We start from the raw sequence: 20580 nt of genomic DNA, 5'->3' as shown, positions 1-20580 counted from the left end.
AGTATTATTTGATCTAGGCTACAGCACTCAGGCAATGATAAGAAATGCAGCTTTTGCTGCTATGGCTCAGGTTTTGGCAAGGGTGTCTAGTTTTAATGCAGAATCATCAGTTTGAATGATAAAACAGTTTTGGAAAAAGTATTCTGAATATCTCAGTCTGTTAATTTGGAAGGAGCTTTTAAAACAGATATAGGCTGATGCTTGCTGAATTTAAGAGACAAGAAATTCCTTTTAACTGTGGATAAGACCTAGGCAGACTGCCACACTTTTAACGAAGTGAAGCTGACAGAATGGAAGTTTTAAAATGTCCTCAGAAATATATACAAATATAGCTGTAAAAATGAAAAGAAAAAGGAAAAAAAATTAAAAGCCAAAGACTTACTGCGTCACCATCTGTGTCAAGCATTAACTTTTGGATTTTACATTATCCCCCCCAGATAAATGTTTGCAGGAAGAGAAAGTCATTACCTCTGAAGTTACAAAATGATTAGATATTCAGCTGCCGCCATCAGATGCAATTAAAGACACAAAACTTAGATTCATCCCACAGAACATTAAAGTTTGCCAAATATATTATGAAAAAGCCACATTGTGTGGCTCTGAGAGTCTTGTCCTGTCCAGACTCCCACTCTCGTATCAGTTGGAGACTAAGGAAAACTAAACATTCTGCTGCTTCCTGAAGCTAAAATGATGGAAAAGGACTGTGCATTTCACACAAGTCCTACATTTATACTATTCAGGTGTTGGCAGAGATACTGCTTCCTTTTCAAATCTAACGTCATCTTACATCTTTGGTCCCTTTTCAAATATTAGGTCTTCTGGAAGGATGCTCAATGGTGCTGCAGTTATTGGGACAAGCAATATGATCTAATTATTTAGAGTGGTCTTTGCAAGTTCTGATCTTACACAGATTTGGGATATTGATTTCAAAAGTAGAAGGATGGGGTTGTGGTTAATATGAACTGTCTGCTGCACAGTATGAAATAATGAAAAATACTTAAGCAGTTGGCAGAATTTACTTCTGCATTTTTGCAGGAAAGGCAGTTTGCAGGAATTTGGCAGTTCGTGATAGGATACATTTACTTTTGCATAATTCCATCAGAAACTCCAAGCATTAAAAACTGTATTACCTTTTTTTCAGGGGTAATACTACAGAAACTTTACTATTAGATCTTTAGACCTTGTGAGCAACGTTTCTACTCGTTTTGCACCTTCAGTGGCAGTGGCAAGAGGGGTTACAATTATACTCCTAAACGAAACACAGTGTGATTCTCATTTTTTGGCCAAGTGGCATCACTCAGCTCATGTACTCACTACCTATGACTAGTCCTCTCTCCCATAAATTTTGTCTGGGCTGAGCCAGCTGGAGAAGCCCAAAACAGAGCCAGGGAGTCATCTGCTCAGTAGACCAGGGTACTTCCAGTTCATCTCCCATCCCTTTTATTTAGCAGTACAGACATGCCTGCTCAGACTCAGAGGGACATTTTACTGCTGTACCAATACAGGAACATAATGTGTTAACACCGGACATCTGCAAGCAGAAGCGTCTGGACAATAATGTTGATAATGCACATTGGCTCAAATGGCCCAAAGAAGGGAAATGGCCCAAATGCAGTAAGGAAGGGAAAAGAACTGTTAGAGATCTAGGGAAAAATGGCGTTGGTTCAGCATGTGCTGGGGGGGTTGGAGAAGGAGCAGCTCCTTGCAGAGAAGTGTTACAGAGGAGTAAAAGCTGTACCATCATCCTCACTTCTGGACCCATTCAACCTTAAAGTCTGTACTGCCTTTCCTTAATGCTGAGGTTGTCATATTTTCCTGCAAATGTGATTACAAGAAGGAAGCTGAGAAATCTCCCAGAAAATGGCAGGTCTGGCAGATGGGGGATGCCAGTGTGCGTGTGTTTGTGACTAAAGAGGATGAAAGCTAGAATTAAATTAGAGATTCCAATTTGAACTTACTGCTTTTATCCATACTCCTAAATTACTGAAGTGATGGAGAATTAGAAACAAGCACAGCACAATCAATAAAATAAACAAACCATGAAAGACACTAGTGACACATTAAGGGTGGAAAAAGTCAGATACCCTTTAGGCCATTAGGACGTAATGACAGAGATGGCAATAAATAAATACATCTTTTGGTTCCAAATCCTGAAAACTTTGCTCACACAAACAGACCTTCTTCCAACCACAATCTGATTAAAAGAGAGAACAACTACTGCCAAAGGCCTGTAATATCTAGCTCATTAAAACAATACCAGTTGACATTATTAGGATGTATTATTCTGCTCTTTTAGTACAAGAGAATATTCATCTGAGTAAGTTGCAAGGCTGAGTCCTTCTTTGGCAAAGGACTTCGAATGGAAAGCAAAATATCTGGTATGTTCCAGCACGTTATTTACTTAAGACGTGCTGCACAGTCCATGTTTTAAACTTCTCCATGTTCACCTAACTAATCAAAAGGACAGAAACTTTTGCTCATCTGCGCAACTATGTTAGTCAAAATCCCATGTATTCTGAGCTGCTGTGGAGTGATTGTTTTCTCACAGCAGAATTAAACTCCTCAGTCCTGCAATAGATGAGAGATGAAAACCCACAAGATGTTTTCAAAGTGAGTCACTCACATCCTTTTCAGCTAAATCATAAGACTCCCAAGTTCTCTGAATCATACTGTCTACTTTTCCACAGCTTCTAAATAGTCCAGCTCAAGGTGCTCTTCCACTCTATTACGGTGTGCAGTTAGTGTTATGATAATTTGCTCTAGTAAGGTCAGCTAATTACACAATAGGATAAATGTGAAATTCAGTATCCTCAATGATCAATACAGAAGATATATAGCTGTTCATTTCACCACAAACAATTTCAAAACAAGAAAGTCTCAAGGTAAGATTTTACCTTGGCTCAAACCCTGCTCTAAGTGAAATGGAGAGCAAAAGTCCCCTAACTTAAAGGAAGAGCCAAGATTTACTTTTTGGTGTCCAACCTGCATGTGTCAGCTGAAGTGTCACTAACACTTTGTGGTTGTGAAACTATATGGCCAAAAGTAGCCACTATTATCATTGAATTCAATCTCCAGTACCACACAAGCCACTTCCTGATACATATCACACAGGTATTTGTTCATAACTTTAGCTTTTGAACCTCTTTCCCAGGTAGTGGCTCCAGTGATGGTTTCTCCCTTTCAAACATCCTGTTGTTTATGAAGCATAACGTTTTAAAACTTTAATTAACTGGACTCCAGTCTTTTACTTTTTTTTTTAAATATAAGTACACCTCAGGGCACTTTGAGTTTATAAACACCTCTCAGGATGTTCACATTAATTGAAAAACTCTAGTTTCTCCAAGTCCAGGGCTAAGGACTTGAGGAAAGAATGTGTAAGGACGAAAGGATGATGGGGAAGAAGCTTCATGTGACACAGGTCTCAGTTTCTAAGGGACCTTCAGATACCACATGAAACAACCAACCCAAAGATCCCTCTGCTGTAAGCACACGTCTGCCCTACACGTATCTGACAGAGGAGAGGGTGATGGACCATGTCCCAGCTGAGGTCTGCAAGGCAACTCTGCAGCTAAGGATGTTCCTCCTGGTACTCCGGGCCACGCCAGTCCCAGCCCTGTCCTTTCCTGTACACCTGGGCTGGAGCGCAGACACAGAGACACTGCAGACACGGGCAGAGGCACCAGGGGCTGCCTTGACTTACTGGCTTAGAAGCTCAAGAGGCAGTACATCACCGGTACTGGTCAGAAATTACCTAATTGGGGGTGTTTGTATCATTACCGCCAAGGCTGAATGTTGTTGGTTAACCTTTTACTTTCCTGGGTTCAGAAAGTGAGGTTTAAATATGTGTAGGTAAAGTGGACAGAACATGAGAAATACTATGGTTCAGGTTGTCTGTACAACTGTATTTTATCCTCTTCGTATGTCTTACTAAAATGAGTGTCTTTAATTTTATAATTGTATCCCATTTCCTATCCCGTAATCCATACCTGTATGCATATGAAGAATTTGATCTGGGCTTTTTTAATGCAGCCTATGACTCCAACATTTTCACTTACATGACTTCCTTTTTTTCCTTTTGAATATGGGAGTATATTACAGCTTATGGTACACTAACAATTAAAATTTGTCACCTAAATTGCATAATTTTTTCCAAGTCACTTGCATACCTCTCTAACACCTTCCACAAACAGTACTCATGCTTAGAAAAAGAGAAGAATAAACTCCAAATGGAAGACTATAAGACAAAGAAGTGTATTTGCTTGCATTTCTAACACTCACTCAAACCAGAAAAATCCAGGTGACACAAAGATAACAGTAAACATAAAAGATCAAAACCGAACTTACAACACATAAGAGCATAAAACATCTGCTGAGTGCTGGACAGTTTGCCTTGAAAAGGTAAAGTCTGATTTGAGATCACTCCGTTGAACAATTTTTCTCAACTGCTCTTGCCTGTGGACATAAACTGAGACAAATCACAGAGCATTACGCACTGTGGGCAGGAATTTTCTCACTGAGAATAGGAATTTGTCCTATTTTCATTTGTTTCTTCATATTATTTTCTTACTAAACGTGCAGACTAAGAATCAAATCGTACTGCAGATGAAAGGCAACATTTCTTTACCAGTGACACCTAGCTATGCTGAGGCAGATGTGGCTTCACTCACCTTGACTTACACTCTACTTCTACTGCACAGTCCATTTCAATTAAAAGTTTTCAGAGCATGGCCTTAATTCTTCACTACTTTTTACCTACAGCTACTTTTTGTATTTTCTGTTCTGCACTGAATTTAGCCATGTACTGTGAAAGAAATAACAACTTTGTGACTCATGTAATATAAATTCTTGAAAGTCACCACTATATTTATTTAAAGAAAACATGAGTAATCGCTAATGAATTCTCATACAGTTACTGCATACACAGTTTGAACAAACACCTCAGACTAAGCATGCTACACCCTGTTCCTTTATGCTGAGGCATGTGTCCCCTTTAGTGTGGAAACTAACGGGCTTATGGGGCAAAGGGAATCATCAAAAAGATCACATTTTGAAAATACCAGTTTAATATCAGACAGATAATTACTACTCACATTTACACGCCACCTCATAATTCTGCCTCAAGGAGTCAGTGGTGTACATGAACCAAACATTTAGGACTTTCAAAGTATGATCTGATTGAAATAACAGTCTGGTTCCTGTCATTTCCCTTGTGGTGATTTTCTTTTTAGAACTGATTAAATAGTATAATTCCTCTAATGATTCATTTAGTTTATTTTTAACTAACAGCAAAGGAAAATACAAAGGAAGGCTTTTTCAGAAAATGTTTTTTTAAAGGAGGAAGAAAAGCTGTATTGCATGATAGGACAGAGTAATTTAGCATAGTTTAGTATAGTACATGCAGCTAATGACTGAAAACATAACAGTATATACAACACTTTGTATTACACTGCATTACTGAACCAGGAATGGAAGCTCTGACTGCTTTACATATTGTAAATTAGATACCTCGTGATTTTGTATGCATCATTCGTTTCATTAAGAAAAAAATATCCCTGATGTAAAATTTTCAGTGTTTCCTACTGTGGGTGCCTCCAGTCTGAAAACCAGCAACTGAAAAATATCTGGGTAAGAAGTAGAGAGCAGGTATTCAAACAAGCCCCAAGGCAGCTTATCATTTAAACATGTGGCAGATCTGTTTTCAGCAAAGCAATTAACCAGGCAGGATTTGCCATTCCAGTGATATTAAAGGGTAGGCTGGATGTTTTTCTAAACACATGCTATATATAATTCAAATTATTAGATTGAGGAGGTGCTAACACGAGAACTGGGGTAGCTGTGTTCACATACTTTGTCTTAATAGCCTTAAAATGTATGATTCAAATATATAAATTCAAGCAACTAAATAATGATTAATATGCTTTACTCAACTAGAGGACTGAAAGCAAGTTTTGCTTCTCATCTTGCATCTCCTGATCTACTTTTCAACACATTATCGATAAATTCCTCTGTGGCACTCCATTAGTTATGAATCCCATTTGTCCATGGGGTAAAACTCATTTGCCTCTAAAGGAGGATACTTCCACCCATATTACAGAACTCTTCCAGTGTCCTTTGGGACAGGGACTGAGACTGGTTCAGTACACTCACACTGCCTACAGTCTGAACAAGCCAACCACAGAGGGTGACATGCTGACCCAGCAAAACCTGGTGGAAGTCTTGTGAGTGACTGATGGGTCTAGGATTTTTGTCCAGAGTGTAAACTGGAGGTTTCAGATTGAGTTATACTAGCTAGACTTATATTTTCTGGTATTATTAACACAGCTATTTGTATCAAAATTATGAGTCATTACTTGGGGCACTGTAGAAAAAAATGTGTGCCTTGGCTAAGGTTTTGCACTAGATGTGTGTCTCCCCACATATCAACTTGCAGGCAGACATCAGCATCTATCTGCACACATAATTTCCTTATTGCTAATTGAACTGACACTTAACAACAGTGGATCCTGTCCGCAGTGTAACATCAGTAAAAGAAATGAAGGAAGCAACAGCGTATTCTTAGTGATCCAAAATACACAAATATTTCATCTACTGAACTATAACGTACATCACATCACCAAGGTGCTACACAAATATAATTTCCAGAGATCTGTGCACAACAGGTTAGAAAGTTGTAAAAGAGGAGCAAAGGTCATTCACCACAGACTGGCCACCCATGCGACAACCTGCAGGAAGGAAAGCTACAACTTTGAAACTCCTCACTGTCCCACCACGCAGCCTCTCCAAGTCTTTGCACCAATGGGAGGCTTTGGCATCCCTGGCTGTCCCAGACAGGTTATGGGTTCCAAGAGGGAATGATAAACAGCCCCACGACAGGTAGAAGAGGTGTGTTAATCCACCATATCCTCAGTTGATGCTGCTTGAACGTTAAGTTGGTACTAGCACTGTACTAAAATAATTTTCAAATAAACCTGTAGAGAAATAAATTACCTTTTCTTTCCATTCAATTCAGGCTGTACACTGGGTACACAGAATGACATAATATCCTTCCTGAAATCAGAGCTGCAGTGAGGACCAGTATCCTTCAAACACAACCAGTTCCTGAGCTTGCCTTGCAAATAACCATGTTTTCCTAATTGCCACAGAAGTGATCTTTTTCATCTTTTTAACCCTGGCCCAAGAATTATGCATTGTTTTCTTTATAAATGCAATAAAATTTCATCACTTTATCCCTGTACTTCTGCCAAAACTTGATAGCCACAGATACAAAGAATCTTACTGGAAAGAAACACACAGAAATAACCACACCATTTAACTGCTGCAGGTCTGAAGCTCACACCAATTTCTGTGATATTTGCCAGATATGACAGTAAATTATGTTAACTCTACTGCCCAGCCCTAGGTAGAAGAATCCAACACCTTTTTGCAAGCTGTCAATAGAGTGACTGTTATCTTCAGGATTTTTTTTTACATGACATTTTTCTGCATGTAGGCCCACATCCACTTTGGAAACTGGTATTCTTGGAAACAGGATGCCACATAAGACTATGATCAATACAAAACTATGTATTAATTTGCTTTTTAATATGGAAAAATCTGTACAGTTGGTTAGGGTTTTTATCTTTGCATTAGCTATTCTGAGGACGATTTTAAATTGCCTGCACAGGCCAAAGGATCTGTTCTGAGGCCAATCTGCATTTAGCTTTAGTGCCATGGATATCTATTCAGAAAAAACAAATCAGTATATTTGTAATGACTGCCTAGATAATTGCTTAAGCAGCTGCAGAAAGCCAAGTCAGAAATTATTTTTAAGGATGTGTGACAAGTTTTCTAATCCTCCGACAGTTTTCAAAGGATGTTATCCCAGCTGCCTTCTTCCAGTCACACTGGACTTCTGCTTCTTTTTTAACTAAATGACCATCTATAACCACAGGCACGTATAACCTGTAGCAATCGGAGCAGATGTACTGGTGTCAGTAGCTGCTCGGACAGTCAGAAAAGACGAACTTCAGCACCTAAGCTACCACAGTAGTTTATGATTAAAAGGTAACTTAGTTAAATTGCTAATCATGCACTAGTGTTTGTCTCTTGGCTATCGGTGTACGTGTGCATGTGTAGAAACAGAAAAATGTGAATGACTACTTCAAATTCTAGCCCAATTAGTTTGGAATAGCAGAAGGAAAAGAGCCTGAAATATGAGGCATTAAAACCACCTCTCTTACGAAAGAGGAGACCTGTAGACCTTGCGCCAACGCCTGGCAAAGGAGCGCTCCTGTCAGTAACTCACCTTGCTGAATTTTCGTCACTAGCTGGTGACGGGCGAGAATCCTGCTGGTCCTGTAGGGAGGGCGCCGGGCTGGCTGATCGCAGCGCCAATACAGCTCCTGGCCCTCGGGAGACACCGCGTTCAGGTAATAGCAGCCCGAGCCCGCGGCCCGGGGCACCTGCTTCAACATCTCTGCTCCCGGAATCCCGCCGGCCCCGCTGCAGCTACTCCAGATTGTAATCAGGGTAATGAGAGGAGGGAGGCAACAAGCCCAGGGAGCTGCAAAGAGTGAGCGCTTTAAACGAAAAAGGAGTGCCAAGAGCTACTACAACTCGGGATTCCGGCTTCTCCCACATGATCTGCGTGAGCCAATCGCTCCCGGTGCAGCCTGTGGAAGTGAGTCTGTGGAGCGGGACAGCCAGCCTGCCCCAGCCCTGCACAGCCTGCCCCGGCCCCGGCAGCCCCCCGGCCGGCCAGAGTTCACCCAGCACGGAGGGGCTGCACCGGGACACTTCGGAAAGCAAAGAAAAAGTTGAAGACGCTCGGGAATGCGTGTTTTAGAGTATGCAGGGCTGCTGAAAACCTTTTCCTCCTCTTCTCTGTCATCCCCAGCTGTTGACTCATCTCTGGAGATGATGCCCTCACTACTTTTCTAAAAATCATACCCCTGTTTGCCAAGAAAAAGTTCGTTTATGGAAGGGCTGTCTGAATCTCCAAAACCGTACGGTATAATGAGCAGTGGAATAAGTGAAGCCCTTGGGATGAAAAAAACAACACCTAACAGCAGTCACTCAGCAGTGAACAAAACCCAAGAGTCCCTAATATTAATGCTACCAAGAACTGGTCACAGCCTGGAAAAGGGAAAGGGGATGGAGAGATTCTCTCTTCTTCAGGTTCCCTGCCATAACATCCTCTTTTTTTTTTTTCTTTTTTTTTTTTTTTTTTTTAAACAGGCAGAAGAGCATCTGTTTTCATTCAGCCCTTACATATCAACCACTGAGTTTGCAGAACATGCCATTTCTTTAGTTAATCATATGGAAACAGAACACTGCCATTTTTATCAACAAGTGGGCAGCAAATCTGAGTAAAAATATATAAAAAATGCCCTCCTAGTCAAATAATTTTGCATTATATTTTAAAATATCAACATTTTGGTTTAATAAACCCCTAGTGTAAGCTGTTTTCTAAGAATTATGGGAAGCAGTTTCACAGCCCTGGAGATCAGTTTCACAGTGTCACAAAAACAGAAATGACAGCAACTCAGAGGGCTCTTCCACCCGCATGGCTGAACAGGCTCCTGCCAAAACCCCCTTGTAGGAGGCAGGGCAGCAGAAGGCAGAGATGAGGCAGCAAGTTGGCCAGCTAGCATGGGTCTTGCATGGCTTAGGAACCATGCTGCCACCTCCATGCCCCTTCCCATTAGGCGAGTGTCAGGCTGGGGGACTGGGAGCTGACAGCACTGTTGGAGCAGCTGCAAGCCCCAGGCAGAAGGGGCTCAACCCCCATCCCAACCCATGGGGGATCTTGACCTCCCCGAAGTCCACTATGACATATTATCTGAATCCTGTTCTCCAGCCTTGAGGCCAACAATATGTCACAACATGCCTTGGTACAACAGAGGTCTCCTCCCACTCCCAGCCTCATGGCTGCCCACCAGGGCAGGGCCATGAGGTGGCACTGCCTGAGACCTGCCTCCTCTTAAAGGACAGGGTCAGGCTAGCTTGCAAGGGCAGATGTAGCGACCTAAACGTGAGAGGGGAGAGGACAGTTCTCGTTCACAATTATTCATTAAAATTTTGCTCCATGAAAACCCATTAGGGCAGCGTTTTACTGCAATGCAGTCCATTCTCATTACCCGTTATGAATTTTATTCCTCATCAATGTGTGACTTTTGCAGTGCCATAAAATGGAGAAGTATCATTCCGTGTACTAGAAATTTAAAATGAATGCTCTAGACTGAAAGCTTCCATTACCTGTTTTTACCATTAACAGCACCTGCAAGTCCTGTACATGCTGTTTGTTGCTTCACGTGTGGCTGCACCATCTTCTCTGAAATTCTAAGCAGAGACTTCAAACTCAAGACAAAAGATACAGCACCACTACCACCTATATTCCCAAACAGGGCTGGTCACTGGTAGCCAGGGAGTAGGAAAGACTGGTCTCCTCTCTGCCTTGCTGTGCAAAGAGGAGAGGCAGATTGCTTCACAGGTGTGAGCAGAGAGAGCCTGAACAGAGGGGAAGGTATTGTTTCCCTTCCTACCTTAGCTTGCCAAGCCAGTCTGTCAGTCACTCTGCTGCTGCTGTCTTTTCAAGAATAATTATCCAGAGACTTCAAAGTGGCAATGATGGGCACAGTGTTTATCCAAAGAGACATTACCTCCATGCAGGGAAATTCTTATTTGATTAATCTACAGTTCTTTCATCTAATTCTACTTGTATGGTGCTACTGCTAGTGAAAAGCAAGTATTACCATTCATACTATTCTGCTTAGATTTTCATAGGTATTTCTTTTTCTGTTGGAAAATGCGTTGACTTTTTCAGCTAATGGGAGTCTGCATTCTTCCTTGCAATATTTCCAAAGACTAGGAAGAAGTTTAATAGAAATGTAATGCTTCAAAAACCAGTCCAAAGAAACAAAAACCAAGGCAAAAGCCTGAGTAAGGTACTGACTAGTGAACAATTCTATTAAGGGCTCAAGCCCAGTTAAATGCTTATAACAGACAGCAAAGCACCAGCTGCAGTGCCCCTGTGGCTGCCCGTCCTTCCCCACCAGAGGGTAAGGCAACAGGGCAGAGATGCCCTCCCAGCTTCCTAAGCAGCTCATCTGAGTGGCCACAAAAGGCAGAATGAGAAGCCTCTGTTTCAGGGAAGTGACTTTCCCTTCCTCCCAGACACAAGGGTCCAAACAGAACTTCAGAGCTGGAGGGCTGCTCCAGGCTCAGCGCTGCTAAGTGCTGCCTGTGCCGAGGCTGAATTCTTTGGCTTTAGTCCAGTACTTGCATAGTAGTCAAATAAAACAAGAAACAACAAGAGTTAGCTGGTCTTGCAGTACATGTTTGAAAGCTCCTGTGCTTGAAGTTGTGCATGGTGGAGGAAAGAATTAGTCCTCATTGCATACTTTTAAAATGACTGTCTCCTTGTTTGGTGACTGCCTTGACACACACTGTTTATTTTCAAAAATGTGTCATTCAAACAAGGAAACTCCTTTGGCCATCAGCCTCTCAGACAAGAAGTACTACAGAAGCCTAAGTTGTTATATAAAAGCACTAATTAATATTTCAGTCTCAGTCTACAGACTGTTTCTGGAATAGTTAATAGAGCAACATGAAACTTCATGCTAATGCGTCTCATAAAAGCACTTCAAAATAAAAGCTTCCTTGTGCATTTTACAAGGGCTACAGGGGAGCTCCAGCACACACCTGAAATTGCTGCCTGTCACGACAGAAGCACAGCCCATGAGATGACAACCCAACCCCATATTCCTATGTTGCGACTGATCCATGTAGGAATGGAGATTCCTTCATAAAACTATTATGGCTGGAATTAGCGGTTTTTTAAATCTGAATCAGAAATGTCCACACTTATAACTATGTCACACCTAACATGACAATCAGTGACTTGACGGATACTGAAATATTCTGGAAGATCAGGAATCTTTACATAAAAGCTTATTCATACAGCACAGCACTACTGACAACTGCAGGGTATAACTGACAAAGTCAGCTGAAGGAGTCATACTCTTCTCTGTATGCATTCATAGGCAGAACTGCAATACTTAATTTTCTGTTCATTGATTTTTATGTCTCTCTGCCACCTTTTCTTCTTGAAATTGCATTTGTTGTGAGAAAGAAAGAGCAAGTTATTGGCAGGAAAAACCACCCCAGGGCTACCTATATACACTGAAGTATCACAGGCAGTACTTGAGATCTGCTTCCATTTCACTGAGAGCAGGGTGATGTCATCAGCTGGATAACACAGCGTGGTGTACTCCAGAAATGCTAAAATGTATTGGATATCAAACTATGTACTTGTGACTGGCTTTTCTGAACAAAACAATAGTGTTAGTTTCTGCACTCCTCCTTGGTCTTAAAAGTGTTACTCATGAAGGCATGAGGTAATGCTACAGACAGTGGGGTAGTTGAGGGTAAATTGAAATGAATGGCACTTTCCCACTTGTATTCCTATAACAGAACTGCTTTCTTACATCTTAGAATGCACCCCTTCCAGTGAACTGTGAGACAGGTCCATGATGTTGTACCTGGCGTGGAGTTCTTTGGGCTTGGATTGAACCTGTTGTTCTCACACAGTAATCAGCCACTTGATCTTCCCGCAGTGACCCATTTTCCTTTTATTGTTAGTTGCACTTATCTTGTTATGTCATATCCAAAGTTAAATGCCAACCTGATGGCTTCTCTTCATTTGAAAGCACTGGTTCTATGAGAACAAAACAGCTTCCTATCCACCAGAGGAGCACAGTTGTTATTAACATTAGTGACATGTAATTAGAAGAAGCAGGAAACTCTTGTTTTCAAGTCACAGAAGAAAAAAAATCACGCATCTGCTTTTAACTTGCTGATCTCTGGATACCCTTCTATAATTCTGCAGGTAGAAGAATACTTCAGTTTGCTGGATATGGACTAACTCCAATATCCTATATATGCAAAATATCCTGCATTGGATATTGAAGTCCTATCCACATATCTCTATCCTATATTTCTTACCTGTATCTGCCTTTACAGATGCCTGCAAAGCAACTCATGTGTTAAGAACAGGCAATTTCTCCTTTCTGAAATTTAGGAAGAGAAAAAATTCACATGCAAGGAATCCAAAACTATGTTTAAGATGAGGCTTTCACTTACTTTATGTGTTTTGAATCCTATCTCTGGGACCAGGACTTTTAAAATCAGAAGTTCATTGCCTGCTGTTTAGGAAAAATGTTTTATGCTTGAACACATTTGTTTGAAAGTTGTTTGCTAGGACTACTACAGGCTGCAAACTAATTTATACAGGGCACGAAACAGCAGTGTCTCCAGAGCAGCCAGAAATGCTTCCCTCTGACTCAGCGACACTTTGACTGTCTTCCTGAGGCCATGCTGGGACACCAAGGCTCTGCAGCTCATCTGGTGCTGCCAGGAATCAGACTAGGGCAAAAGGAAAATAGTTCATGCGAGATTTCTACATCGCCAGGAAGTGAGATGGAGACGGCTAATAGCTGCACAGTGTTACAACAGAGGATTGTTTCACTGGAAAGCTGATACTGATGTGTTCTGGAGGCAAGTCAGCTGCTGTGTCAACTGTCTGATAGTGAGTTTTAGAAATGAATACTGCTACCCAGGGCTTCTTATATATGAGAGACAGGCTTATACGCACCCTTGAAGATAAACTTCAAACCAGGAGACGGAGCTTCTGAATAGTACATTATATCCCTTTCCTCTAGTGTCCCTGTTCCAGCATCAGAAGACTATCCATTTGCATTTTAAGACCCACATGTTCAATGGATAGTACTGCTACAAAAAATACCTCCTGATTACAAAAAGCATCAGTGACCTGGCCAAACAACAAAAGGCAGCTCTAATACAAGCAGAAGATTAGAAATTACATGCAGGCTCAGTACAAGAGTAGTGTGTTTTAGGGCACAAAGGATGGCAGGGAGGTGACTGACCCACCATCCACCCAGGCAAACTCAGAAAAATAAGGATACATTCAAGAAGCCAAGATGATGAGAGTTATGGCAAGAAAGTTGAAGTGATTCCTCTCATCAGTTCTCCTGTGGAGAAGCTCAGGGATGTTCAATAAGCAAAATGAATAGGAACTGATATGAAAAATGCTCCTCCAAGATCCTCTACCAAGCAATCATAACGAAGCCTACCACAGATAAAAAGGAAAAGGCCACTTCTGGTTTAATGGCGGCTTAAAGACAGAAACCTGTTTTGTCTACTATGCATACATGATTTTTATAAAGGGACTGAGTAGTGACTTGGCAAAATATAATGATGATACCAAGTTAGTCTGGCAGTCAAAACAGAAATTGGTTGTAAACATTGAATTCTTATAATGTTGATTGAGAAGGTATTAAAACTGTAACTTTTGAGTGCTGATAAATGTACTGGATAAAAATCACCCTATAGGTACACAGTGCCCAGTGATGAGATTTAATGGAGCTATTATCACTGAGGAAACAAATCTTGGATAGGTTTATGAAAATCCAATACAAGTGCTCAGTAGAAACAAAAAAGAGCAAAGAGGATTTTAAAACCTTCTAGAAAAGTAATAGAGCGCAAACCAACAAACATCGTTACGCTATTACAAAGGTCTGCCCATCACTTGGTGTGCTGGGGTCTTTTCTTGCAGTGCATAAAGTTGAAAACATAAGTGAAATGATCATGGGGTAGGTTCAAAATGATTGAACAGAAGTATTTCTTTGCAGAGTTCAAAAAAGGATTAAATTCCTGGAAGAAAAATTCAGCATTAAGCACAAAATTACAGCTCATGGCTCAGGACCTCCTTGAACCAAGTGAATGCAAGTAGGATATATAACATGCACGGGATCACTATATGTCTGTCCCAGCAATATACTTTTCCCAAAATAGTTGCGTCTGCCCACTGGTCAACACATGACACGGGCTGGTCTGACCAGGAGTGGCCAGTCTGTATTCTTACCTGAGCTAACCAGACTGCACCCACCTCATGGACTATGTAAATGTGGGATACTAACAGCACTTCTAGTGCATAAATGCATCAAAATAACTACTCCTGTGGTCTGTGGTTGGAGCCTGCAGAATGACAGTATTTCCCTGGGCACAGCCTCTCTGTGCCCTCCTGTCACATTTGCTGGTGAAGTGTAAGTTGGTGGTCTGTTGGCCACAATTTCGGGCTCAGAGGATGTGACCTTTCTGTCCCTTCTGCTCTCCCCGAGGCTTAAAAGGGACCAAGAGCTCCTGGCTGGTGGCCAAAGTCAGTGGAAGGAGTCAGTTGTTTTATCCAGTGCTTGACCACTAATTTAGGCATTTTGGTCTCACTCCTGTTCGGTTTTAAACATCATTTTTTCTCAGTCAAACCACACCAGCATATGAATAGAGACTCCACTGGCCTTAGCTGAACTTTTCACAAGCCAAGAACAGCCAGCATCCCACACTGTGTAAGTCCCTAAAGATGATGGTTCTCAACAGTCAATTAAAAAGAACCTGAACAGTTGGGTACTAAATAGAGTTCAAAACAGATGTCATAAGAGAGGAAGATGTTTCAGGTGGCAGGCCTCCTCTGCTAAAGTATTTGGAGAGTATGAAGACAGGAATGAGCTAAAAGTAGTTTCCACACTCTTAGTGCAACTCCATCTGCTGAATCTATACCCATGTTACTAAAACTAATCCCACAGGAACTGTGTAAATATATTTAAGTAGTGGTGGGCTTAACACACATCCTAATCTCACAGTCTCACTAACAAAGTGTTTGGATAACACACTGATAACATAAGAAAGTGTTTAGATAAACTTAGTTTCTTACAGTTATCCAAATACACTGTAAATTCCTACTGCTGGTGTTACTCTGAACCACAGACGAACATTCCTATCTCAGCTGAAGGTTCGTGCCTTCACAGACTTCATGTGAGGGCTTTGCTGTTTATTTTCTTTTCAACAGGACTCCAGTACTATGGTGATGAAAGAGGCAAGAGAGGAAATATTCAAGTTTTGATCTGGTTTTAAGAGAAGGTTTTTTTCATCTCTCATCTCTCTGCGAGAGAAACAATGCCAAAGTTGAGATTTTGTAAAAATTTTTAAAAAGCAACAAGACAGAACAGAATAGCTCTTGGAAACACTGTTTCAAACACAGCAGCATGGGACTGGTGCATGTGAATGTGAAATTTTCCAGGCTCCTTGAAATCAAGAAATATTTGTCTCTGTCCCAGTGAGGCAGACAAACATGATGGTTAGGGCGCAGGACTAGCTGACAGTGACTTGCTGGAAAACTTCAGGAAAGTTGTATAACCTGTCTCTGTGTCAGTTCCATGACTGATAACAATAATCTTTGCCTTTCTTAACTATTTGGGCAGCTATTAAAAAAAAAAAAGGAAGTACAATTTTGTAGGCAGATTTCTTTATAAGCAGTATCAGTCCACTGGAGGCAGGCTAAAGTCTACTGTAACTCCATGAACTAAGGAGGAAATAAATATCCTTTAGAATGGTCCTACACCTGCAGTGGATTCCTTCAGATGAGACACTTATTACCTAAACTTGCAGAATGCCACAGATTTCCCAATATGTTTTTAAATGCATGTTATCGGATCTTATAAATACTGCATAACAAGGATGTAGTGTTCATACATGTGGCTTTGCAGAGCAATATGCACTAACTGATAAGCTGAGTCTTGACGCTAGGGCTGGACTGCAGACTAGAACACAAGGAAGTCCTCTGTGGGGTCCATATAAAGCATTTTGCTCACTGACAGTTAAAATTTCTCTTTTTTTATTCTACAATCCCCAAGCCATCCCCACCAAGGCAACCACTAGGTACCCTTTGCTGGTTGCTTTCCTGAGACCCAGGAAAGCTGGGGTTTTGGCTGATACATGGTAGAAGTTATAGTGGGGTGGCGAGTGTTCCTGAGAGAGGTGTCCTCTGCTGAAGCTGGTGACCCATTCTGCCTCCACCTCTCCCATTTCCCTACTGAAGTAAACTGAATTAAACCTTGTGGCAGCCAGTGTCCCTGGTGCAGTGCAGGACCACCTGGCCTGACATGTGTCAGTTCTATGCTGTTGTTGCAAGGGTGAGTGGGGGCACTGAATACAGCACAGCGCTGAGGTCCGTTCCCATGGTATCTGGTATATGCTTGCCCATGCCCTGCAGAAAGGGGTTCATGTGACATTTTCTTCCCTCCCCCAGATCACCAGCTTCGGTATCCCAGAAGCAGAACAAAGGTCCAGCACTGAAAACAGTATGATGAGCAGCGAACCTTCGCTGTGCGGTTGCAGATTTTTGTTCCAAAGGATGAAGCACTAGTGTCTGAAATCAAGTAGCATGAAAATGTACAGTGGGACAACAACATTAAGGCTGACCCCCCATCTCACAGCAAGTGTGACCAACACACTTGCACATTTAGCTGGTTGCATAATTTCAGCCATCCTGGTGCCTGATTGGCAACCTCGGAAATAAAGAAGCCAGGGGGAATATGGGACATGCATGCATCACTTATCCCTCACCCAAAGCCAGAATTCAGCATAATCTACATCAAGGGTTCTGTACACTGCATTAGTTGCCCTGTATGTCTGAAAGAGAATGCATGATGCCTAGCCCTTTTTTTAAATCCCAAATTATTTTTTTCGTATCAGAAAATTTAAGAGTATCAGTTACATATACATACACATAATTTTTTTTCTTATTACAAAAAATACCGTCCCCCCAGAACCCCCACAATAACCCCTGGCAGACCTTTCACAATAAACTAGCAGTGGGACAGTTTACACAATATAGATACTTATGAACTGGACAAGTTCCTAGCCAGGATTTTCTGTCTCCCAGCAATCAGCTGCTCTGTGCATAATTTAAGCTTTCAATTTTTAGACTCCATATTTCTTGCATTCTTCTTTTTTTTTTTTCACTCACAGTTTCCACTGCAGTATATACACACCATAGCGCTGATGTGTCGCACTGGATAAAGTAATTCTGGCCAACAAGCTTCAGGTTTTCTTTTTTTACAGAGTGGAAGCCTGCCAAATAGCAGGAGTGACACAGAGGAAAGGGCTTCCCATAGCTCCCTTGCCAGCCACTACACTGCTTCTCCTGAGAAAGGGCAGGCAGTTTGCTCCTCTCCTTCCCCACAGCCTGCCCTCCAGTGTGCAGGAAAGGTGAGAGACAGCCTAGAACTTGCAGCAATGCAGGCAAGGTGAATTGTTTTCCAGCAGACATTCCCTCCTTCTCCTCCAGTCCCCCAAACGGCTGTACTTGATCTCTCTCCTCTCTAGTTCACACACTCCCTTGCACATCCTCCTCCAGCAGCCACTTACCGAGATGTCTCCTCTGTTGATTCCCCCTCTGCTCGAAGTAGGCAGACCAAGAGAGTTGGTTGATAAGGTCCATACCAGCTGTGAATTTCTTTTCACTCCCTCAATTCCAGTGTGATGAAAATATTGCAGTCTACCCTCGACTTTATCCTGGCATCCTATCACGTCCCTCTCACAGGCTTCCTCCCTTTCCCAATTTCTGAATATACAGCTCTGTTTCAAATCAACCCCACAGTGTTCCTCATTTGTTGTTGTCTGCCTAAGGTGTTGCTCCATGTTTATGGAATGTAGTTTTACTGGAAAAATTCCTTGGCCAAAACCTTCAAAAGGAACTACTCATCTTGAGTCTGTTTTCCATGACACTTGCAAAGCTCTGACTTTTGGGAATGTTGGTTTCCTCAGTCTGAACACAAGACCTCTTTGAAGTATCTCAAGTTGGGCAACTAAAGATTGCAGAACTGAAATTGCACCTGACCTGTAAAGAAGGTTGGTCCTGTTTATGTTTACCAATTTTCTTTTCCTCTTGTTCAATCAGATTTTGACAGGTAAGTGGTGTTCTGAGCTATGAGGACATGAAATTAAGACAAAACTGGGTCCTGAAAGAAGTTTCCAGACCATGCTACTGTGGAGGTCTTTTACTCCAAACCAGAATTCATGTATATACTGTAAGTGCTCAGGATTTGCACTTATGTGGCTGAGATCAGAATTGGCTTTAAAATACTCTGTACGTACTCTGTTCTTGGATTGCAAAATAATGAAATAGAGATTCGTGTATTTCAGTCTTTATTTCTCCTCCTTTTATGTCCCAAGGAACTTATGACACATAATATACTCACTGGTTCCTAATATGTTACCAAACATAGTAGGTTGGATGATGAATTAAAACCAAGTGGAGTTCTGAATGTTTTGCTTTCAAACCACTAGTAAGCCTGCATGCTTTAAAAATAAACTTTGTTCCCCTTTTGCTCAGACTACTGACAATTCATGTGACAGGGAGGCAACTCTGACCGTGACACCTGTGAATGATGTGAAAATAACTTTTTAAAATAGCAATTGTGATGTGGGGCTTTACACGTCTCCAGAACATTTCAAACGGGAAACAGTCTCTGTGTCTCACCGGCTTAGGTGTAGCTCAGCTAGGAAGTGCACAGTCACATCGTAAACCTCCCTCTTTGTTCCTAATTGGCAGCCTTGTTAACAACATCAGCAAAGAACTATTTACTGAAACCTAGAAGCTAAAAGGTCATACCATAAACTTGTCATGTCGTTACACTCTTTCCTAGGCATCCACTAGCAGCTGTAGTGAAAAACAGGATACCTGAGGCTGATGGACTTTTGCGCTGACTGAGGACACAGTACAATAAATATTCACACATTAGATAACTAAATAGTAGTTTGAAAAGTGAACCTCAAAAGCACTTTAAAACATGCATTAAGAATTCCGTATGGCTGCTTCCCTTGTTGCTTAGCTAAACCTGTCAGGGTTCACAAGTAAAATCACACAGGTTTTTTTACAATGATTTCAGCATGTCTTCTAAAGACATGCAATTCACAATCTGCCTTCCCAGAATAAACTGGAAATGAAGAAATACATTTATGCAAGGTTCAGGTACACTATCTGGTTACTGTTGGAACATTTAACTTTAAGTGCATGTTCAAGTGCCATTGAAGTCACAGGTGCCTTGTCAGCTCCATCTCCTGCTTTGCTTACTTGAGCAGGTACCTTAAAATGAAGCCAGAGATGCTATAAGCAGCAATCTCTAAAATTAAACTTCTGCAGTGCTAGTGGCTCACTGATTTCCATATCAAAGGCACTCAGGTGGCAGCTGAAGAGATGGCTTTTCCCCGTTTGTCACTTATGCAAGCAGGTCTTTGCTGTCACTTGGCTAGGATTATGGAAAGAAACAAGCACCACTGGAGGGCAATTCAACCCCTTGTCTCACACACCTATTTTGGGATGACAGGACTTGCTTTCAGAGGTACCTATTTCTGCCTTGACTGCAAAGGACCTGGTGTGACCAGCTCAATCCTTTTAGAAGGCATTCCCACTAGATTCACTCCTTTCAAGTCAGAGCAGATGTTTTTCACCTTGTACGTTATTTATAACATGAATCAAGATTGAGTGGATAGAGCATAATATAATGCCTGCATTCTGAAGACTAAAAGAAACTTAAGTAGAAAAAGAATGAATATTTCTTTTTTAAAGTATTTCTAATAGAGCTTAGCTGACTGGGCTGCTACATTCCCATTTTGGAATCCGACCTTAACCTGGAGTTTGAGCTGAAACTGTGCTTTAACAGGGCTGACAGGTACATCAGTGGC

General features: G+C 41.5%; 1 protein-coding gene across 6 annotated transcripts in view; it reads right to left on the bottom strand.

Annotated features, from left to right (window-relative positions):
* Positions 1–20580, bottom strand: part of STARD13 (StAR related lipid transfer domain containing 13) — a 292627-nt gene that overhangs the window by 108338 nt on the left and 163709 nt on the right. The window contains exon 1 of one of the 6 annotated variants that reach the window (XM_051778840.1): positions 8285–9323. The exons of the other annotated variants lie outside the window; for them this stretch is intronic. Within the exon in view, the coding sequence (XP_051634800.1) occupies positions 8285–8453 (169 nt within the window). The 5' untranslated portion in view covers positions 8454–9323. Of the gene's footprint in view, positions 1–8284; positions 9324–20580 lie in introns of those variants that run through there. 6 annotated transcript variants of the gene reach the window in all.

This window comes from Manacus candei, unplaced genomic scaffold (genome assembly GCF_025592945.1).
Source record: "Manacus candei isolate 608988 ecotype Guabito, Panama unplaced genomic scaffold, ASM2559294v1 h1tg000014l, whole genome shotgun sequence".
NCBI classification, from domain to species: Eukaryota; Metazoa; Chordata; class Aves; order Passeriformes; family Pipridae; genus Manacus; species Manacus candei.
The sequence above is the reverse complement of the archived record's forward strand: the minus strand, read 5'-3'. Positions and strand labels throughout refer to the sequence as shown.